The 21,471-nt window shown below is 42.0% G+C and overlaps 2 protein-coding genes across 2 annotated transcripts; one reads left to right on the forward strand and one right to left on the reverse strand.

Annotated features, from left to right (window-relative positions):
* The first annotated feature begins 5,848 nt into the window (after positions 1 to 5,848).
* On the forward strand, positions 5,849 to 16,189 carry LOC306740890 (monoacylglycerol lipase ABHD2-like). The gene is made up of 10 exons (XM_079223130.1): positions 5,849 to 5,915; positions 6,385 to 6,615; positions 7,465 to 7,640; positions 8,062 to 8,229; positions 9,282 to 9,465; positions 9,597 to 9,689; positions 9,868 to 9,969; positions 10,117 to 10,186; positions 10,873 to 10,957; positions 14,126 to 16,189. Exons 2-10 carry the CDS (start codon positions 6,404 to 6,406, stop codon positions 14,386 to 14,388), a joined length of 1,353 nt encoding a protein of 450 aa, XP_079079256.1. The 5' UTR covers positions 5,849 to 5,915; positions 6,385 to 6,403; the 3' UTR covers positions 14,389 to 16,189.
* A 1,615-nt stretch (positions 16,190 to 17,804) lies between these two features.
* On the reverse strand, positions 17,805 to 21,471 carry rlbp1b (retinaldehyde binding protein 1b; the record flags this gene model as incomplete). The annotated part of the gene is made up of 6 exons (XM_079223908.1): positions 21,343 to 21,471; positions 20,537 to 20,741; positions 19,403 to 19,581; positions 19,084 to 19,242; positions 18,448 to 18,558; positions 17,805 to 17,933 (listed from the first exon to the last, which is right to left on the reverse strand). Exons 1-6 carry the CDS (start codon positions 21,454 to 21,456, stop codon positions 17,805 to 17,807), a joined length of 897 nt encoding a protein of 298 aa, XP_079080034.1. The 5' UTR covers positions 21,457 to 21,471.

Below are 21,471 nucleotides of genomic sequence, written 5' to 3' on the forward strand. Positions count from 1 at the left end.
CGTGAAGTTCGCTCGTTAACGGACGGGACGACAGGAGGACGGCGGCGCGCGGGACTTTATCGCCTCTGTGGCTCGAGGAGCTTGTTGTGAGGCTCTGGAGCACGCGCAGGCAGCAGGAGTAGAGAGGAGCACGTGCGCCTCGGCGCTCAGCCAATCGCAGCCTGTTCTTTTAATTGTGACTCCGCCCCTCCTGTTCCCGCTGTTAGTGACCAAAAGGACACCCACGCACACACACGCGCGCGCGGGCACGTACTGAGGGCAGTAAATCACTCTGGAAACAAAGAAAGCGTTTATAGATAATGTGGTACATTTCATTAAATGTCTTGATTACGATCTTTGATATACAACCACTGAGAAGAATATAATTGCTCCTTTATTTTGGCAGTTAGTCACAATTAATCTGTGACTTAATTGGGGTTACTTTGGGAAAAGGCCCAATTTTCTGTGAGTGTCTACAATAAACCATTGCTGAAATGTCAAACTCAAAGTAGTATTTCCTCACTAAGTACTTTTACTTGCTTGTAGCCTACTGTAAAGATGATCTGACAGTATACTTTCTTGAGTATTTCAATTTCATGGCAAGAAGAGTGCAAATAAAGAGTGTAAATATAAAACTATTAGTAAACAATAAGGTGCAAAAACAAATACATACAATAATGAATGCCCTACATTATGGATCACAAAGATTTCAATGGGGTAGAGATCAATCTTTCTGGGTTACATATTGTATATATTTAGGTGTAAAAGTACATTGCATGTTAAAGATATTTATTTGATTGCTGTAGTTAGTGAGATTTAACATACAAAACATATGATGAGGGCATAAATCATTCACAACTTAACATTTACGGTGCATGACTTTGCCTTATAATAGTATTTATTTACTTCAGATGATGTGACAGAAATCCCTTATGGCGCATATGATTTTATTTTAACATGTTTATATTTCCCCATTTCACACTGAAAATATGTTTTTTTCTTCTGTTTATTACCTGATTAAGACTGACTTTGCATGTGTTTAATCACAATTCAAATTGAATCAAAAAGGCCAGTTACATCAATGTCTTTGAAATCCATAATGTGTTTGTGTGTTCTTTGCCTATATTCTTAAATTGTTGTGGGAAAAATTCCCATGCATGAAATCCTCCTCTGAAATGCAGATTAAGGCCGGTGTTTTATTGTGGAAAGCCCAAAAGAAAAAGGTTCATCTGTGGGCGTTTCTCGACCCGAGACCCAGCGGTGGGTCAGAGCTGGATGTTTGTGCTCTCGGGGGGAGTGGGCGGGAGGCGAAAATGTGTTTTTCATGGGTGTGAGTTTGAGTCTTTGACCTCATTCTTCTTACACGCATGAATATGATGTATTGTAATTATTTCATCCTGCTCTAAATCTAGGAGACTAAATCAGACTAAATATAACAACAGTCATGTGACACCACAATCAATATTTGTGGAAGTGTCTTTCTGCCTCTCATCTTTGCAATTCTTTCCCTGGGATTTACATGTTTGGCAGTGGCAGCAGCACTATTCTCAGATGAACTCCACTTTGATTGGCGGCGTGAAATGTACCCTTCTGTAGCCTAGTAACACGTCATAAATGCAGCTTAAAGTGGCAGAAAGGCTGCTGTGCTCTAATCACATCTGCATGCTTTGCTTGTCTCTGTTCTCTCTTTTGTGCCTTTAGATCAAACGCAGTGAAAAACCTCTTAAGACTATATGCTGTGTCAAACCTTTAGACCTTCTTCTCACATGCTGGGCCAAAAAAAAAAACATCCCCTAGATTACCTTTCTCACATCAAAGCTATATCTCAAGCTATATGGAGCGACATCTCCTCTCATAGTCCCACTCATTAGCTTGATGAGGTCAAACGGAGGATGAATATACTGAAGCACTCTGTGAAGTCAACGTCTACTTGATGAGGAGTGTAATGTAAGTACGTGAAATGACTGAGCTCTTGAAGGATGAAGAAGGCCTGGTGGTTTACATGGACGACATCCTTATTTATGCAGACTCAGAAGAAGTCCATGAAGTGAGACTCCAAAAGACTCTGGACACACTGGAGAAGGCCGGTTTGAAGCTAAACCACGACAAATGTGTCCTGCGTCAGCGACAACTCAAATACCTTGGACACTACATTGATGAGCATGACATTCGCCAGGTGAGGCTAAGGTCACCAAACCCCTCAACGACCTATGCAAAAATGACGTGGCATGGAGTGCAGTGCAGGAGGAGGCCCTCAAGAAGGTAAAACAACTCATCACAGAGTCACCTGTCCTAGCATTCTACGATGTCAATAAGCCTACCATTATCAGTGCAGATGCTAGTAGCTATGGCTTAGGTGGAGTCCTGCTTCAGAAACATGATGAACAGTTAAAACCAGTAGCGTTTTGTTCGAGAACACTCACTGATGCCGAGCAGCGCTATGCGCAAATTGAAAAAGAGTGTCTCGCTGCAGTGTGGGCCTGTGAGAAGCTTTCCAGGTACCTCTATGGATTAGATTCCTTTACTCTACAGAGTGATCACAAGCCACTTATTCCCTTGATAAACTGTAAAGATCTTGACACGGTTCCTATGAGGTGTCAGAGACTTTTACTACGTATGATGCGTTACAACCCTACAGCCGTGTATGTGCCGGGGAAACAACTTATCATAGCAGATACACTGTCTAAGGCTAAGCTGAAGAAAATCCCGGGCCGGGTCACTGGCCTCACCCCGCCCCTCTTTTCTTTTTTCTCCGCAGAGTTTAAAAATTAAAATATGCTTAAATAAAGCAAGAAAACAATAACACAAACACACGATTGTAAACGTATTTGTAATACGTCAAACACAAACATAAAAACAAGAAAACAAAAATACGTGTTTAATCAACGTATACGTGTATAATCAACGTATGTGTAATACGTCAAACACAAACATAATCAGGGAGGAGATACGTTTCTGATCAAACGTAATTGGGAATGCGTATTAGTTCTGGGGGAACGTAATTTTTAGGAGACAGGGTTGAATTGTGGCCTCCACCTCTACATTCAGCACTTTCCAGCTGTAGTTCCCAGGAGGCGGAGCCTCTACCACCAAGGTGTGCACAGGTGTACTGCATGCAGTGATTGGGATGTGATGTTTGTTTCTACACCTGTCATTCCAGCTGAACCCTGTACGCTCCTTTAGTCCAAAAGATAAAAATAAAGTGTTCTCTGCATAGATTTAGGAGGGGCCACGAGGGGCCTTAAGATAAAGTCACAATGCTGGTGTCACTTCAGGGCCCTTGTCGTTCAATTGTACTTTAGTGTTAAGATGTCATGTTGAAGTGCACTTCAGCAATGATATTTAAACCCCTCTTGGTTTCTTTTTCTTCCCCTCAGAGAAAAAAAATTATTCAGCAAAATCCCCTCAACGGGCAGAGATGTGCTTCATCCGTACAGTCCCGAAACCATAAGAATAGTCATGTGCACTTTGGGCCGGTTGACAAGAAGCAGCCGCCAAATGTGGTGAGACTCCACAATGTCAGCGTCCTCTGATGTTCCTCATCTACGAGACAAAGCCCCTTCTCATGACCGACCCCGCACTAAGTCTGGGCCGGAGGATGAGGCTGATGATGGAGCGTCAATGTGGCAGAAGCCTGTTTGATCCTAATCCTCCATGTGGAGCGCAGCATAATCCTGTACACTGGAGAAAAAAAACCTGTGAAAATGTGGTTTGCCTCCAAAAATGAAATGTGTCATGTATTCTGTAAATCTATAACTGTGTGTATGCATTTTCACTTCTGTCTCCCACACAGAAGCACAATCAAGTCCTCTTTCACTTCTGCCTCACCCATCTGGACGCACAGATGAGGATTCACACTTATAGACAATATTCCACTGAAAAATGATGGAGGGGAGTTTACGTCCCTGTGACGTTATTTCTTTGGAAGTAGAACAGAAGTTACTGATTCAACTGAAACCTCTATTTTTATATATATTGTTCATACACCTGTTTTTGTTCCCAAATTTCAGGGCTGTGCCCAAACCAAATGGGTGAAACAACATAAACTAAAGTGTAGGCTCCTTTTGTTTATTATGGACAAGTGATACTTTACAGTGTATGTACATGTAATACTGGATTGATTGGATGACAAAAACACACAAAAAAGTAATGTCCTTCATTTAATTGAGCATCTTACGGGGTTTTAATATGAGTATGCATCAACTTCACTTTAAATAAACGTAGACTTTTTGTGGCTTAACTCTTTCAAAGACGTGGTTGTATTTGCAATATTAAATAAAATAGAAAATAAATATATATTGACTGAGCTAGCGACACAAACCAAACCACTCACACACGTCATCATTTCCTCTCCATTATCCACATTTTTGTTTGACTATGTTATTTCTCACCCCTTATCACTAAATTCTATATATTAAAATAGTGGTTTGGTAATTGAAGGATGAATTGTGATGAAACAATGTGATGGTCCTGTAAAGGTTATTACTTACAATATCATATTTTCTCCTAAATACAGTGTGATAAACACATTTATGAAACATCTTATAGTTTATTTTAGGACGACCCTACACAAATATCAGTAAGAAAAACATTAAAAGCTTGATTAGGTCACGATGAACCACTCGTTGCGCTGCGTGTCCCATTAGTGGATGGCGCCCTCTAGTGGCTAGATTACTCATGAAAGAGCCTCTGACTAATCCATTGAAACTGAAGTGAAATTAATTACTGCCTGTTCCATTTTGTTTTAAAACCAACTTTAAATATGCAATAACCAAGTTGTTGTTGTTGTTGTTGTGAATCCTACATAGTCTGTACATGGTCTGTACTTCTGATATAACTATTTCTGAGTATCTAGTAGTAAGTTTATTTGATCTTAATCAACTATCAGGCTCTATAATATCCGTTATAAGGTGACTATTAGTGTGAGATGATGTCGATGTTTTGTATCTATATTTGTGTGGGACATCTGCGTGTTGTTGGGAAATGGAAGCTTATAATGGTATCAGACATGGATCTCCCCAATTAAACCACAGCATGTTGTTTCTGTAAAGTAGACGGTTACTTTCTCCGTAGTAGGAAGTTAGTCACCCGCTGTCTGTCGTGCTGCCTTCAAGTTCTGCCGGATTTTAAGTACAATCGACGAAAACGGACGCTCTAGTAGGTTAGGACTCAGAAAGTGGGAACTGAGTTAACACATACGCTATGATAGCTGATTTAATGTGTAAGTCACGGACACTAAAAAGACACATTCTTGTAAAGAACACGCTAAAATACGATATTTTGTACTGCTAGTTAAAACTCGGAGCTTTATAAGAGCACCTGAATGCGTCCCGAGCTCCCTACCGGTCAGTCGCTCCTCTGCTGTAAACAGACGGTGAGCTCAACTCCAGTTGGATCCGACCAGAACTCGGGCGAACTACCGGGAAACAACAATGGTAAGACCGGAAATGTTCCCCGTGTACTTTTGACAAAAACAACATGATGTACTTTGCGTAAAGTCCGTGTGGTGTTTGTGTTTGCTGAAGCCTCCAGCTTCACCGCGAGCAGTTTGAACGCTACCTGAGCGACAAAACTAATTCTTCAACGGATACTCGAACCAAGGACACTTGTTGTTGGTTTTATTTAAACCAACCGGAACACAGTTGGCTGCTTTTTGTTTTCCTTATGTTCTATCCTTGTCTACTTTGTGTAAGTTCCGGTCTTGTCGTTCATGCATTATAAATGCATCTAAACGGGACATATCCGCCACTGACATGCTTGTTTTTTTTAATACTTTCGTCTGTTTTTGTGTGTTGCCTTTTTTTCCTGAAAGCCTGAAAACAGTACGTATTTTATATTATTACAAGTGATCTTAACTGTTTGTTTTACAGCACTGAGTGAGCATCGCCACAGAAAAGGAGGGACCACGCACTGTATTTCCTACGAAGTCAGACAAGGTGGGTGAAAAACTTTTTTTTTCTTTTTTAAATCAATAGAGGGAGTGGCCAAAATAATTGATTAATGAGTTTACAATGGTCAATATCAGTGTCAATGCTTTGAAATGTAAGCTCCCAATACCCAATGGTGGAAATTCACAATATATATTATAAAAAAAAAAAAAAAGTATGAAGACTCCTGGGGCTGCAAAATAAAAGCATTTAATTCGATGTTATTCTAAAATGGGCCATCCTGCAAAGAGTACTTTTACTTTTCGTACTTTTGATGCCATCTTAAGTTAAAAAACGTTTAACTTTTACATACAACAGATTTTCTCTACACTGCATTGCTACTTTCATTTAAGTAAGGATCCGAGATTGGAATCTGCAAACAGGCTTCAGGCCAACACGAAAAAGTAAAACTTTCCAGATGAAAGATATTGTATCGCTTCACCTCCCGTGAGCTCATGCAAGTGAAATGCTCCCCTAGGTCCTCTCCTGTGTCCACAATGACTGCCCTCGAGGATGGTGCCATGGGCACCTTCGGCCCGGAGCTGCCGGCCATGTTCGATGGCGTGAAGCTGGCGGCGGTGGCGACTGTCCTCTACGTCATCGTCCGCTGTCTGAACCTGAAGAGCACCACAGAACCGCCTGAGATCGTCCACCAGGACACACCGCTCAGCCGCTACCTGTTCAAATCCTGCCCGATGCTGACCAAAGAGTGAGTGTTCACCATTGTGTAGTGCCAGCTTTAAAGACTTGTCGTGCACCTTGGACTGGAACACTGGAGGGCTAGTTTGGGCCTTGATCCCCTGAGGTATGGGTGTGAGGTTCACTTTCACTTTTGTGACTTGAACTGGAGATTGATGTGCCTTTTTTACATTTTAACACAAGAGGACCTGTGCATTGAGTTGGCTTCATTTAATTTTTATTCAAAAAATAAACAAATTTCAAAGCAGGAAATACAGCAGAGTGGTTTTCTCACACAGTGAGAGCAGACAACTAGCATAACGGAAAACATATGGAGAGCAATACAATTAAACGAGACAAAAACAACAAACCTATTTTTTTTTAAGTATTCAGAATATAATAAAAAGAAAAATAATGCATACAAAGGTGTTAAAAGTTGAGTAAGTGAACTCATAGTCATTTCAGGTATGTGGTCCGTCATACCTGTAAACTGCCCGGTATGTTGATGAATACCAGAGGGAGTTAGTCAGCGAGTGAACTGTACGGTGGCCTTCAGGTGACATAAAAAGGCAAAAGGCTTTCTCTGGAGCCAGTGTTTGGTTTGTCCACTCACTCATGCGATGCATCCTGTAAACCCTTGATTATTTACGACAGTAGGTCATTTTAACGTTATGCTAAACCTCGTGGGCTTGAGACGCACTTCTTTCTCACACATTTACAAGTACATGGGATTAAGGTCACAAGAGTTGCATGATTTTGGTGAATGAAAATTGTGTGACACCTCCTTTAAGCGGGAGTGGTGTATATACAGTATACGTTTGTGGTGCAAGACTGTGCTGAAACGCCTTCAGGGTGGATGTTAACTCTCGCGTCTCCACAGATACATTCCTCCCTTGTTGTGGGGCAAGAGTGGACACCTCCAGACGGCCCTGTACGGCAAGATGGGGCGTGTCAACACGCCAACGCTCTACGGGACACGCATGTTCCTCCCGATGCCGGACGAGGCCACCGCGACCTTTGACCTCTTTGACGCGCACGGAGATCACAGCACAGGAGGTCAGTGGCGAATATACCGGTCTAACTGGCGAAGCAGCGAAGCAGCTTTGGCTTTTTCCGCATGTTTAGGATTTCGTCACACAACCAACCAGTCTTCTGTCTTTTAAAGCTCATTTTTGAAAGAAGGTATCACTGATTTTTGATTTTTCTATTTTCATGTCTTTCCACCTGAGTTGTATGTGCTTTGTTTGGATCGGGAATACATATATCTGAAGTAACTGGCGGCTCATAATAACACAGTATCGCATGCGAGAGCTGGAAGACCACTAATGAATCCCTAGAGCGTGAAATGCCACGCATTTCAGCCGCCAATTAATTCGACGTTCGCGCACACATGGCGTCCACTTCTACGCCCACACATGACTCCACTTTGTATGTTTGTGTCCCCTCCTGTTTGTCTGTCTGTGTGTGTGTGTCACAGATGACGTTACCATGGTAATCTGCCCTGGGATCGGTAACCATAGCGAGCAGAACTACATTCGTACCTTTGTGGATCACTCCCAGCGGCAGGGTTACCGCTGCGCCGTCCTCAACCACCTGGGAGCGCTTCCCAACACGGAGCTCACCTCGCCCCGCATGTTCACCTACGGTGAGGAGGGGCGTGTCACATGGTGGTCACATGTGGTTAGATGAAACGTTACGGTTCTAACCATAAAGGGGAAGATCACCTCGTGGCTTCACTAAAGTGAGGGGAACTGAAATTAGGGGAAGTTCAGTCAAAGTTTGTGAGCAACATTGAAACAAGAACTGAATTACATAAACTTTTTTTTTCTAATGTCATACTGAAAAACACCGGGTTGGTAAACTTCTCTAAACACATTTTCAGATTTTTGTTCTCATTACATCCTTGAATTAAATGAAATCCATGAATTAAATGCTCAGCCAAAAAAGAAAGAAAAGAAATCCTAAATCTGTGGGTTCTTAAAAAGTCTGTCCAATCATTTTATCCGACCCGACTGTAATGACTAGACAGGCTACCTGCCAGTCGACCTGCCCGTCGACCTACCTGTCTACTGCCAGGCTACCTGCCTGTCTACCTGCCCGTCTTACCTGCCCGTCTTACCTGCCCGTCTACCTGCCGGTCTACCTGCCTGTCTACCTGCCCATCTTACCTGCCTCTCTACCTACCTACCTGCCAGTCTACCTGCCAGTCTACCTGCCAGGCTACCTGCCAGTCTACCTGCCAGGCTACCTGCCAGTCTACCTGCCAGTCTACCTGCCAGGCTACCTGCCAGTCTACCTGCCCATCTTACCTACCTACCTGCCAGTCTACCTGCCAGTCTACCTGCCAGGCCACCTGCCAGGCCACCTGCCAGGCCACCTGCCAGGCCACCTGCCAGTCTACCTGCCAGTCTACCTGCCACCTACCTGCGTTAATTCTGCACGGGTCCTCCACAAGCTGTACAATAGCCGTGTTTGTTGTTTACGTTCAGTATAATCATTTTTGGGGACGGGCTGTCAGTGAAGCCGACTTGTTGACTTCCTCACTAGATTTAGGGACTTTAGGAGTTGTGCTGCTTGCTACTTTTTTTGTTGGATAATCTTTTTTAATATAGCGTACTCTTGCTAGTTCCCCAAGATTACCAACCCTGCGTTATTGTTGTTGTACTATTTATTTATAAGTGTGTCTCCTTCCTTCAGGTTGTACCTGGGAGTATGCCGCCATGGTGGTCTACATCAAACGGGCTTTTCCTCAGACGCAGCTGGTGGTTGTGGGCTTCAGCCTGGGAGGGAACATCGTCTGTAAGTTCTTGGGCGAGAGCCCATCCAACCAGGACCGGGTGCTCTGCTGCGTCACCGTCTGCCAGGGGTACAGCGCCCTCAGGTTGGTGGCAGGAAGGGCAAACAAATGAACCGAACCGGGACTTGATATGGATATAAATGCATAGATTGGGATTATGGGAGGTGCAGTTGTTGTTTTTGTATGCTCATGTGTGTGTGTATTTGTGTTTGCAGAGTCCAGGAGACGTTCTTCCAGTGGGATCAGTGCAGGAGGCTCTACAACTTTGTGCTGGCAGACAAAATGAAGAAGCTCATCCTGTCACACAGGTGGAGAATGAGAATGGAAATTAGAGATGTGTTCATTATCACACATAAGTTGCAGCGTTGCTTTATTCTGACAGAGCAAGAAGATAAAGTTTAATAATATAAATAAAGAAAAAATAGGCTAATAGGATTTAGCTTCTTGCCCTGATTTGTCTAAATCCCTTCATTGTATTGTTTACAGGAGCAGTTTCCTTGGCCTGAACGGCAGCAACATCGGGGAAGTGGACCTGAGCAAACTGTACGCCGCCACGTCTCTGATGCAGATCGACGACAGCATCATGAGGTGGGAGGAGTTTGGGTGGATTTCATGTTGTGGTTTGGCTGCTAATTGCTTGCACAGCTCTCACCTCGGTACCTGGTGTTTTCTTACCTCGTTTCAATAAAGGTTTGATAATAATAATAATAAGTTATCACACGATTTGTCCTGCAGGAAATTTCACGGCTACAGCTCCTTGAATGAGTACTACGAGAAGGAGAGCTGTATGAACTACATCCACAAAGTGAGTGTACAGACAGCTTGATGGGTTTACTTTGATATACTGCTTATATTACTACAACTACTACTTATACCTCTGCTATGTCTTCAGTTCCTACTGTGTTTACTCCTGTATTACTAGTCCTACTTCTGCTACTGTTACTTCGATCACTACCTCTACTGCTTTTGCTGCTGGTGATAATACTGCAGTACTTCTTCCAGGGTTCTTACGGTCATGGAAAACCTGGAAAAGTCATGGAATTTTAAAATGGTTATTTCCAGGGCTGGAAAAGCCCTTGAAAAAAAGAAAATCTCAAAGGTTTTGGAAAAGTCATGGAAATGTGTTATATTCATGACGTTCATTTACGCTGAGTTTGAAATAATGAATATGCTTTTAAAAGAAAGATGCTCAGAATATAAGCAGGCATACGCTCTCATTCTCATTCTTAGTTTAAATATTACATTTTCTCACTTTTTCATGTATACACCGAGATTTCACAAAATGTTTGGTCATGGAAATTTGGTTTAAAGTCATGGAAAAGTCATGGAAATCCATTCGTCAAAATGTGTATGAACCCTGCTCACTAGTTTTCTATCATTAGACCATTTATTTTACTAATACAACTACCTGGTATACTACTGGTAAATTACTACTATTACTACAATGTACTTAGTATTACTACTATAAAACAGCACCTGTCTCATCTCCAGGTCACTGTGCCTCTGTTCCTGGTCAACTCCTCAGACGACCCACTCGTTCATCAGTCACTACTGGAAATACCACGCACGCTCGCAGGTTTGTGTTCATTTATAACGATAATAATTATTGATATTTGGGGTTTGATGCAACGGTGTCATTGGCTATAATATATTGCTTTGGTCAGGAGTTATTCAATTACAATATTTCCTGTGTTTTATCCAAATTAATGTCATTTTCATTCACATAAAAATATATGTTTTGGTAGAAAAGCCTTGATCGGAGTCTGATGAAGAAGCGACAAAGGCTCTTAAAGGGATAGTGTTTATTTTTTTGAAGTGAGGTTACATGATGTACTTTTCCATAGTCGGTGTATTACTTACCGTGGATGACGGTCGACTCGTTCCCAGTTTGCAGAATCGGTTTAGGAGTTACCAAACAGGAAGAAAGCAATGTACTGCTGTGGACGGGGGCATTTTAGCCAACAACAAAAAAAAGAAGAAAAGGGGCCACTTAAAAAAAAAAAAAAAAATCCATATCCGGTTGAGTGTACACTATATTTAGAATATTTTCACAGTTTTACCTTGCCGCCAGACAGCCGCTTCTGACAGGGGAACGTAAGCCGTTGGATCCATCTGTGCTCACCAGAGCCCACTGGAAAAGAAACCTGTCTTTTAACCGGGCAGAACCACTGCAGTGGCTCGTCCACCGCTGAGTTTATCAGTTGTTTAATTTGGCTCACTTTGGCACACCAAAGTCACACAATAACTCAAAATAACCAGCTGCTTGAGCAACTCTTGTGTTCTGAGTTACGTTTTTAGTGTGGTGGCTTTGGTGAAAGCATTGAAAACGGCTTCAGTTCCTCCTCAGTAACATAGACTGTCGCGCCGGTGAACCAGCGGAATTATTGAAACTTCTATTCATTGGTTTCGGAGTGCCTTTGTCTTCGGTGGCTAAACTACATTCTGCTGCTCTTGTTGCCAACAGCACATTCCTTCTCTCCCTGCAGTCAGCCCAAACTGTATCTACTGTAGGAAGTAATTCACTGACTAGAAGCACCATAAACGCCTCGTATAGCCTCACGGAACGATTCCTTTCAGTAGCTTTACAAACCGCCTTCGCAGACCAATCAGAAAACAACACGGAATAAAACAATACCGTCGGCTGGAAGAATGCAGTGTGATCTCCTCTGCAGACTTCACTATGCAGCAGAAATGCGGACGGGGGGGAAGTTAACCGAACCGTCGCTATGGCGACTCGTGTTTGTTTGTTTTGCGTGTTTCCTAGAGAATGACTGACTACAACAGTCGAACATTGTCTCCACAGCTTAGCGTTTGAGTGAAAAGCCCCCGTTGTCCTTCCCTCTGGAGCCGGACTCTTAAGTGTTGGTAAAGTCTTGTAGCAGCTATCTGCTCGACAACAACACCGCCCAACCCAGACTGTCTTGTTGAATTTTTCAGGGCCATGTGATACGACTAGGCTGTTGGATTACATATAGAGAGGTGTGTGTGTGTGTGTGTGTGTGTGTGTGTGTGTGTGTGTGTGTGTGTGTGTGTGTGTGTGCGTGTGCCTGTTGCCTTGTCTTGTCACATGCACTGACCCCTATGTGTTTAAATCTGTGTGAGTAATCACCTAAACTTGTCTTCGACTTCAAGGGAATCTGTACGCATGGCTAGTTTTTTTTTTTTTTCCTTCACATGCTTATTAAGTTAAAACTGATTCATATGATTCATTTAATGATCATACTTTCCTGCATAGACCTTGTGCACACGGGAAGGAAAACCGCTGAAAACCCACGCAAAGAACAAACGTTGATTCAGAAGTTCTTTGTTCTTGAAACTTTGCCTTCTAGATTTAGGAAATCTGGGGACAATATTCTGCGCAACCCCCAGTGTTGTGTGTGTGTGCGTGCGCGTGTGTGTGTGTGTGTGTCTACAAAACAAGAGTTCAGGTAGAGTGTGTAGTTGAAGTAGAGGAACAGACGGGAAAGCAGGGCGGCATATTTCTGTGTGTTTAGACAAGGAACGTCTTGGCCAAGCAGGAGGGCTGAATCATTAAACATCACGAAGACAAGATCAGGGCCTTTAACTAGTAAATGCCTGGAGGAGCTCGACCAGAAAATAAAATAAAAGTGACATCATTGAGTGCAAAAAGCTAAAAGTATCCTAAAGTACCCTTTTCATGTTTTAAAAGGTCAACACAGTTCACACTCTTATTTGACAGGCGCTATAAAACTAGAGGCTTTATCTTTGACAAAATTCCTTAATTGTCACTTCATTAATGAATTACAGCTCCTTGAGTTCTGAGCCTTCAGGAGCCGTGTTGTACAGTTTGGTGAATATGATTTGTTGGCTTGGTTCTAGTTGGTGAATTTTAACTCTACAAACCAACGAATGTCCCGCTTGGCTCTGTTCCCTCCACAAAAAAAGCCAATAGATACGTAGAGTTATTGAAGAAAGATAACCTCTGCTGTAAACACAAGTTTATGACACTTAAAAGGTTTCGTTCATCAAGATAATCTTCACAATCGGCACCACTTTTATGATTTTTGAAACGTGAATGAAATCCCCAGACGTAGAAAACAAACTCCACCGCGTCGCATTGGAGTAAACTCGTCTTCTCGGTGACATTTGTAGTGTGATTCAAATACTTAGAGGGGTATTTACTGACGTATTTTAGATCGTAGAACAAAAATGTTCAAATATCTTCCACTCGTGTTAATCACAGGCTTTATTTTTAGACATCTAACCAAAAGAAACATAAAAACGTTCCTTTTTAATGTTGAGTTCTTGAGTCATTTTTTTAAATCTTACCTCTCCTCGTATTTGTAGGGTCATTTAGATACTTAAAGGGGTATTTACGGACATATTTTAGATCGTAGAACAAAACATAGTCTTAATTTATGTTGTCTATATGTTATATGTTGTTGTTTTTTACTTTTAAACAGTTTTTTTTTTTTTTTTTTTACTTTATTATTACTATTGCACAATTCAATCTTCTGCATGTTTGCACATTGCACAAAATTGATAATGAAACTGACTTTTTGACTTTGAAAATGTTAAAATATCTTCCACACTTTTTAGACATCTAACCAAAAGAAAATAAAAAAATGTTCCTTTTTAATGTTGAGTTCTTGATCAGGAAACAGGAAGTGCAAAAAAAGCGGCCTCATTTCTGGGTGTTAAGGACTCACTACTTCTCCTATGTGTGCCCAGCGCTCCGTCACCGTCACATTTTTTAAAGCCTTACCTCTCCTCCTATTTGTAGAAAAGATGCCCAACGTGATGTTCGCCCTGACCCAACACGGCGGCCACCTGGGCTTCTTCGAGGGCGCCATGCTGTACGCTCAGCCGCTCACCTGGATGGACAAGGTCATCGTGGAGTACACCAACGCCGTCTGCCACTGGGAGAAGAACCGGCCGGCCTGTCGGAGGAGCGGCCACCGGGACGTGAACTCCTACCTGAAGACAACGGGGGTAACGATCAGCGGGCCGCGTAACGCTCATAGGAGTCTGGAGACTAAACAATAGACCAAAAAAAACTACACCAGCACACGCCTCTGCTTTCGCTCTACTTCCGCACTAACGGCCTCGACGTTTAGCTACGTTGCTCCGGGACACGTAGGAAGTCTCTAAAATGGAAGAGGTGAAGTTCAAGTGGCCGTGCTAAATTATGTATCGGAACTCGTGGAAGATACCTGAAAAGGTAACACGACCCCATGTTGAACTGGTCCTTCCTCTTGTTCCCAGTTAACACGAGTTCACCCCCCTGCTGGTTTTTGGCAGCTTCTTGAGTCTGGAAAGCAGGGTGATATAATTAGTGGTGTGGGGGTGGATGTGACCTTTTGACCTGTGTGTAGTAAGAAGAGAAAAGTGTGTTTCTCTACATGAATAAATCCAATATTCATACGCCAGCTCGCATACAAATAACACAACTAGAAAAACTTTAATCGCAATTTTTAAAAACTGGAAATTGAACGCCTTAAACCTTTTTAACCATAATATACTTTAAAATACACCTGGAGACCCGTCAGTTATATTTCGAAGCATATTACAATCTATTTAAAACGTCATTGAGCTACCTCTAATAAGCAGCAGTGTGATTTACGGTTGTGATTTCCACGTCTGTCGTGTTCAGTCAAACTGGAATTTTAATTTAATTGATATTGATGTAATATGACCTTGTGTGTGTAAATTAGCAGATTTTTTTTTTGTAGTTTTTATTGCAGGAAATAACAACCCCCGTTCGGTTTATATTAGCGAGGCATAATATTTTTGCTCGACTTGATTCCAGTTTTTCCTCTTTGCATTTCCATTGTGATCAGTGGACCATCAGCTGTTAATGTTGCTGCTGACCTTCTGAAAAAAGAGTCTATGTTCAGGACAGAATTGGGTCAAACTGTGTTTACAAGAAAAAGGAGAGAAGAGAGATGGAACGGGGCACAAACGGTAAGCGTATTGGATCAGAAATCCACCTGTGGATTCTTAATTTATGCACTTACCAAGCAAATGGACCAAAGCACGCTTCACTTTTCTATATAAAAGTATCTCAACGTTCTATTTTTTTATGATTTTGCTGCATTTTGCTCCTTAAAAACAGGCTCAAACACAATAGAAGTCTCATATTAGACTCACATCTCATGTTAACGTTGAACAAGGGCTAGTTGATACGTTTCATATGTTGTTTTTTTGGGTGGGTGGTTTTAAGCTGTTTATTGCTAAACACCAGACGGGCGGAGTTTGTCACGTCAACAGAAAAAACATAAATGCAGGGAAGAGAGGAGAAAAGACAACAGACGCACGAGAACTATCGCACAAAACGTGCCTCTTATTGTGTCTAATCACACGGTTCATGTTTTAATAAGGGCTGTACTGATAAAGGTCTCGTTGACGATGTAAGAGCCGGATTTTATGTGAAGAAATCGTTCTTATGCTGCGGTTTATTCTGGGCCTTTGGTGTGAATGTTTGGTGTATTAGTCACCGTTTCCTGTGAGCAACATCCTGCCAGACACTGTAAATACATGCAGGAGACTCCCTGCACACAAGTTCACACAAGCCTTATTATTATTATCATCAACATATCAAGCGTCAGATTTAACACAACTTTAATTCTCTCTCCTTTTTAAAGCCGAATATAACCTGCAAAACAGCACCGCCGTTGTGTGTCCGGACTGAAATGGTCGGCTTTGCTTGCACTTTACTGTCTTTACTGTTTTTCTTTATCAGCATCTGGGTGTAACATTTGTAATCTAATCCGAATCTGTTTCGTTCCGATGTGTTGCACAGTCATGACTGATTAGTCATATTTGAACTCGCCCATAATAAAATGTTTTCCACAGTTTTTTTCTTTGCGGTCTGTTTATTGTAAACCTCTCTGGGTGTAAAAATTCCACCACTTTGGTCCAGACTGAAATATCTCAACTACTTTTGATGGATTACGATGTAATTGTGTGCAGACATTAATTTGTCTTCAGTCGATGACTCCCACTGACTTTAGAGGAACAGTTCCTCTAAATGAACTCCAGAGCCACCATCTGGTCAAAATGTAAAATGCTCTAAAAATAATTTTGACCAAAAAGCTGGAAAGGTAATGACATTTCTGCCGGCTTCAGCTTTAGTTTAAAGGGAACGTACTGTATGCCCACCGAGCCACAAACTCTGAAATAAAACAACCCCCTTAAAGAGACAGGCACTAAAACAGAGTTTCAATCAGAAGGTGTATAAAGGTTAAACATTTAAGCATGTAAACCTGTTCTGGTAGAAACCCCAAATTCAAGTTTGAACGTTTAAATTTCGTACTAATTAGAAAACATAAGCACGCTAAACTAAGATGGCGGACGCATTTAGCTCAAAGCACCACCTGAGTTCAGTCCCTCAGAGCCGCTAACATGGTTTAGATTTGCTTTAAATTCATTCAAAGACTACAACTTATATTTATATACAGTTTATTGTACATTTTTTGGTGCACCAGGTAGCACAATGGGTGAAACGTCATAATATTCATGTTGAAGAACAATCTGAAAAACACACGAGAGGCAGGCACTTGTTGGAATATCAGCCTTGTACTGGAAGGAGAGACGGGGGACCAGAGGGAGGACGACTCGGAGAGCCGGGAGCTGCCGGTGAAACAAGCTGTGTGGTGAACTATACGGTCCAAACAAAGCACAGACTGATCGGGTGAGAGACAGAAAATGTCAACGCCAGGCGGTAAACACTCATTTGACTTGACGTGGGTCGACCCTGAATGTTTTCTGAATGTATCCTTCATGAAATGACATTAAAAGACTGGTTAGAGAATCAAACTGGAGCGTTTGTATTATTCGCTCATTAACTACACATCATGTAAACTTGGACTAGATTAAAGGCCGCCTCCCAGACAGCCACTCACTTCATTTATTTTGGAGTTTAGTATGAAAATCAACTCGCGAAGCCTTGAAATCTGCTTACTAGGTGCAATCCGCCACAGAAGGAACACGTGGTCCCGGTTATTATTTGATTAGCTACAGTAATGCTGCTGTGGGCATGAAGACTTGTCCTTGTTGGTGTACCTTCAGCGACCTCTGAGATCTCGTGTTCGCAAATCCGTTACAACGGACACTGAAAAGAACATTGAGAATTGAACACAACAGCAAGGAAGCATCCAAACACTGCCCCCCAAAAACTGCTTTAAACTTCAAACTAAGACGGCTGATTTTCACACTATTGGTGTGAAGTGAAGTTAGTGGTTGCCTACAAGGTAGAACATCTTGCATCTTTTAAAACAATCTGCAAATATTAAAGCATATGCAGTCTGAAATTAATGATTTAAAAGTGGAAAGGCTACCAGTGTCTCCAGTCCCATAAAGAGAACGTTGAACTCAACATGCACTCCACACTTTCATACATAACTAGATGTTGGGTTGTGGGGTTTGTGATGCATGACCCCTTCGGGAGGCCGCAGGTTCTTTTAGTCGAACAGCTTGGCAGCTGTGGCCTTGCCGTCGTACTTTGAGCCTTTTCCATCGAACTCAGAGGGGAGGATGTCGGCGTCAAACTCCTTGTAGTAGTTTTCCAGCTCGTCTCCGTGGACGAACACCTAGAGCGAGGACGGCAGCTGTTAGAGGAGTTTGAGGCTCTGGGTATTTTCATCACCCGACTGTCACACATGGAGATATCTGTAATACCCTGATGAGGGAAGTCTTTATAAAGTCAGTGCAACAGAGCGTTAAATAAAAAAAGTAAAATGGCATTTTAGTGTGTTACGGGTATTAAGATGTATTTTTGCAGGCCTGCAGCAAGCACCACCAAAAAGATGTACATGAAATATATGATTTAAATGAAATAGTAAAAAACATCAATCTTAAATTAAGATAATACGTATTGCATACTTTTACTGCTGAAGCCATTTTATTCCACAGCCTGGTCTGAAATAAAATGGTGTCATGGCCTCGGAGCTTTCAGGATCATTTTACGTGCAACGTTTCAATAAAATTATTAAAGTCCTGCACTGAAACCGGTTCAGACTGTTTCCTCTGTTGCGTGTGACGGACTGAAGGAGCAGCAGTGTTGCAGTCGGCCATTAAAGACTTTGTCGTGTGTGTCTGACTCACTCTCTCCAGCAGCTTGCCCTTCATGAGCGGCTTGACCACGTTGTAGGTGGTGGTGAAGTACCAGGGCTGGTGGATGAAGTGCACCGCTTTGAAACGAGCGGGGAACGAATCCTGGAAGAACAAGCAACAGGGTTTGGTGATATATATATATATATATATATATATATATATATATATATATATATATATAAAATAAGATAATCATTTATTAGTCCCGCAGCGGGGAAATTGCAGGATTACAGCAGCAGTGCACACAAGAGACACATAGTAAAAATAAGAAACAAGTAATATAAATAAACAGTAATAAAAAACGTAAAGAAGAAAATAATCCACAATAGCAATATTATATATACAGACGGAAGTGGATTTTGGTGGTCTACTGCGAGCTGGTTGTGCAGCCTGACAGCAGCAGGAAGGAAGGACTTCACACTCCTATAATGCCTTGCTCAAGGTGTGAAAAACACATTCTCTAACCAATCAGACGTAAGGGAACAATCTACACAATCTTCTGACTAATGTGGTGAAAATAAGACAAACAAACCCATATGTTCTACTTAACTCCATACATAGTTATGTGTGATTTACAACCTTTTAAAAAATAAGGTGTTTCGCTTTTAGAACATCCGTCCCTCCCACCTGCAACATGTCCACCATCTTCTTGAGCTCCGTGGGTTTGATTCCCGCCGCCTGCTGCATGGTGAAGCCCTTGAAGTTCTCGATGATGCAGAACCCGTTGATCTGAGTCTCCTCGTTCTCCAGCAGCTTCTCCAGGATCACGCAGTAGGCACGCAGGATCTGAACACACACACACACACACACACACACATAATTGAGTTCTTCCTCCACCATTGACAAGGTGACATTGGTTAAACAAATAAACCCTTGACCCATTTAAATGAAAAGTGAGAAATGTGCTTTTCTCGGTGCATTGTGGGATATGAAACCACCAGCGTACCTCATCAAATGTGATCTCCTCGTAGTCCCAGTTCTCAATGTTGAAGAGCAGGACCACGCGGCCGTATTTGTCTCTGCTGGGCAGGATGCCGGGGTATCCGGCCTCGATGGTGCTGCGGACGGCCTCGGGGGTCAGATTCTCAAACAGCTCGGGGTACTCCTTCCTGAAGCGCACATAGCCTGGGAGGAAACACGGGAGCAGTCTGGGGTCACACCGGGCCGTACGTACAAACAACATATTATTTCATCTTGTTCAATACCACTTTAGTGTATTAATTCACAATTTAAAAGCCACATTTTCGTGTTTCTCCTATTAAAAAGTTAGGTTGGGTCACACAGTATCGAAAACTTTTTAATCAGTTTGGGTCTAAGTATATATATATATAAGTATATATATATAAGTATATATATTATATACATACTTATATATATATTCTATATATATATATAAGTATTATATATATAAGTATTATATTACTCGAATAGAATATCTACTCAAGTACTGTACTTACATGTTTTAGGTACCTATATAGGGTGAGGTGAACCTGAAACCTCTATTTTTGCTATGTTTCAATCTTTATTTACTCTTAACCAGTAACATATATACACACATCTGAACAAAAGCTCACATGGGTTGCCTTTATTATAACACCAAAAGTATTCAAATAGCCCCTGTGGTTGCAGAGATACACCCTTTTTAGTTCGGGTGTGTTATTTCGAGCAGAATCCTAAAAAAATAAAAGGTTAAATTACTTTGCAGATTCAGTTTATTAAAACTAAATGAAACTCAACTCAGAAATGATTATGTTTTATGATGGATTAAGATACCCAGCAGTAAATAAATAGATGTAAATGGAATTACAAATGAATGCATCACTAATTATAATCCAGTATAAAACATATGATTCTTAAATTCACCATCCTTCATACTTTAAGTGTATTTTGATGCTAATACTTTTGTACTTTAAAAGTAAGTAACCTTTTCAATGCAGGACTTTTACTTTACTTTCCCACCGCTCATATTAAACATACAGATGAGCATGTTTATTATTGCTTTGTGTGTTGGATTCATGATATAACTGAGTCAGAGCTTCTCTGCTGCCAGTATCATCCCTTCAACCTGTTGCTCCCGTACCCTTCATGAGCTCGAAGGCTCTGGGAACGTCGTACTTCCTGGCCCGGATGAAGCGGACCAGCAGACTGTCTGGTTTCTCCCCGAAAGTGTCCTGCACCCCTTTGGCCAGCTCGTCCCCGGCATCGGCCTTCTCCTTGATGATTCCTCGCAGCTCCTTCACCGCCGACACCTTCTTCTCGTCGGTCTCGTTCAGCTCGTCCTTGGCCTGCAGGGGGAGCCAGACCCGACCGTTAGGTTTAACAGCATTAACAGAAGTAAGTGTGTTGTCCTAGCTTTTCCCCTTTTTAGCTTTTTCTCTTTGGCTGCTTGTGTCTGCTGATGTTACGCAATACAGTCTCTTAGTTTAGTTTCATTTCTGTAGTAATCCTGGTCGTATAGTTTAAAGGAGCATTGTGTAGGATTGAGCGACATCTAGTGGTGAGGTTGTAGATTGCATTATATGAATATGTGAGTACAGTAGATTGCATTCGTATTCATTGAATGTGCTGTAACTCTGTTACGTTCATTCTATACACGGGACATCTATTGCTTCTGTCCATCGGGGATCCTCCTCTGTTCTCCTCAAAATAAACAAAATTTAACTAAATTGAAATTGCAACCAACTGAGTACTCCTCCGCTCACCCTCCCTCTCTGAGCGTATAGGAAAACTAAGATTATTGCAAACTGTTATGAATATTATATTCCATTTCCGCTAATAGATCCCCTGAAATGCTGCGCACTGGCCCTTTAATACGCCGCAAAGCGATATCTTGCAGCACAGTGATTAAACTCTTGACCGTGAACTACTCGTTGTCGGTCTGGTCACCTTCTGCTTGGTGTGGTCCGGCAGGCTGGCGCAGGGTTCAAACACTGGCCCGTGGTCCTTGACGGTGAGCCGCTCCAGCTTGGCCCTGAGAGCCTGCTCCTCCTCCGACACCATACGGTAAGTTCCGCT

Source organism: Taurulus bubalis (assembly GCF_910589615.1).
Source record: "Taurulus bubalis genome assembly, chromosome: 9".
Lineage (NCBI taxonomy): Eukaryota > Metazoa > Chordata > Actinopteri > Perciformes > Cottidae > Taurulus > Taurulus bubalis.

Excerpts from the sequence above, each read along its gene's own strand:
- LOC306740890 (XM_079223130.1), top strand. The coding sequence starts at position 6,404 with ATGACTGCCCTCGAGGATGGTGCCATGGGCACCTTCGGCCCGGAGCTG. Across the intron at positions 6,616-7,464 it reads TGCCCGATGCTGACCAAAGA|ATACATTCCTCCCTTGTTGT; the intron begins GTGAGTGTTCAC and ends GCGTCTCCACAG. Across the intron at positions 10,187-10,872 it reads GTATGAACTACATCCACAAA|GTCACTGTGCCTCTGTTCCT; the intron begins GTGAGTGTACAG and ends TCTCATCTCCAG.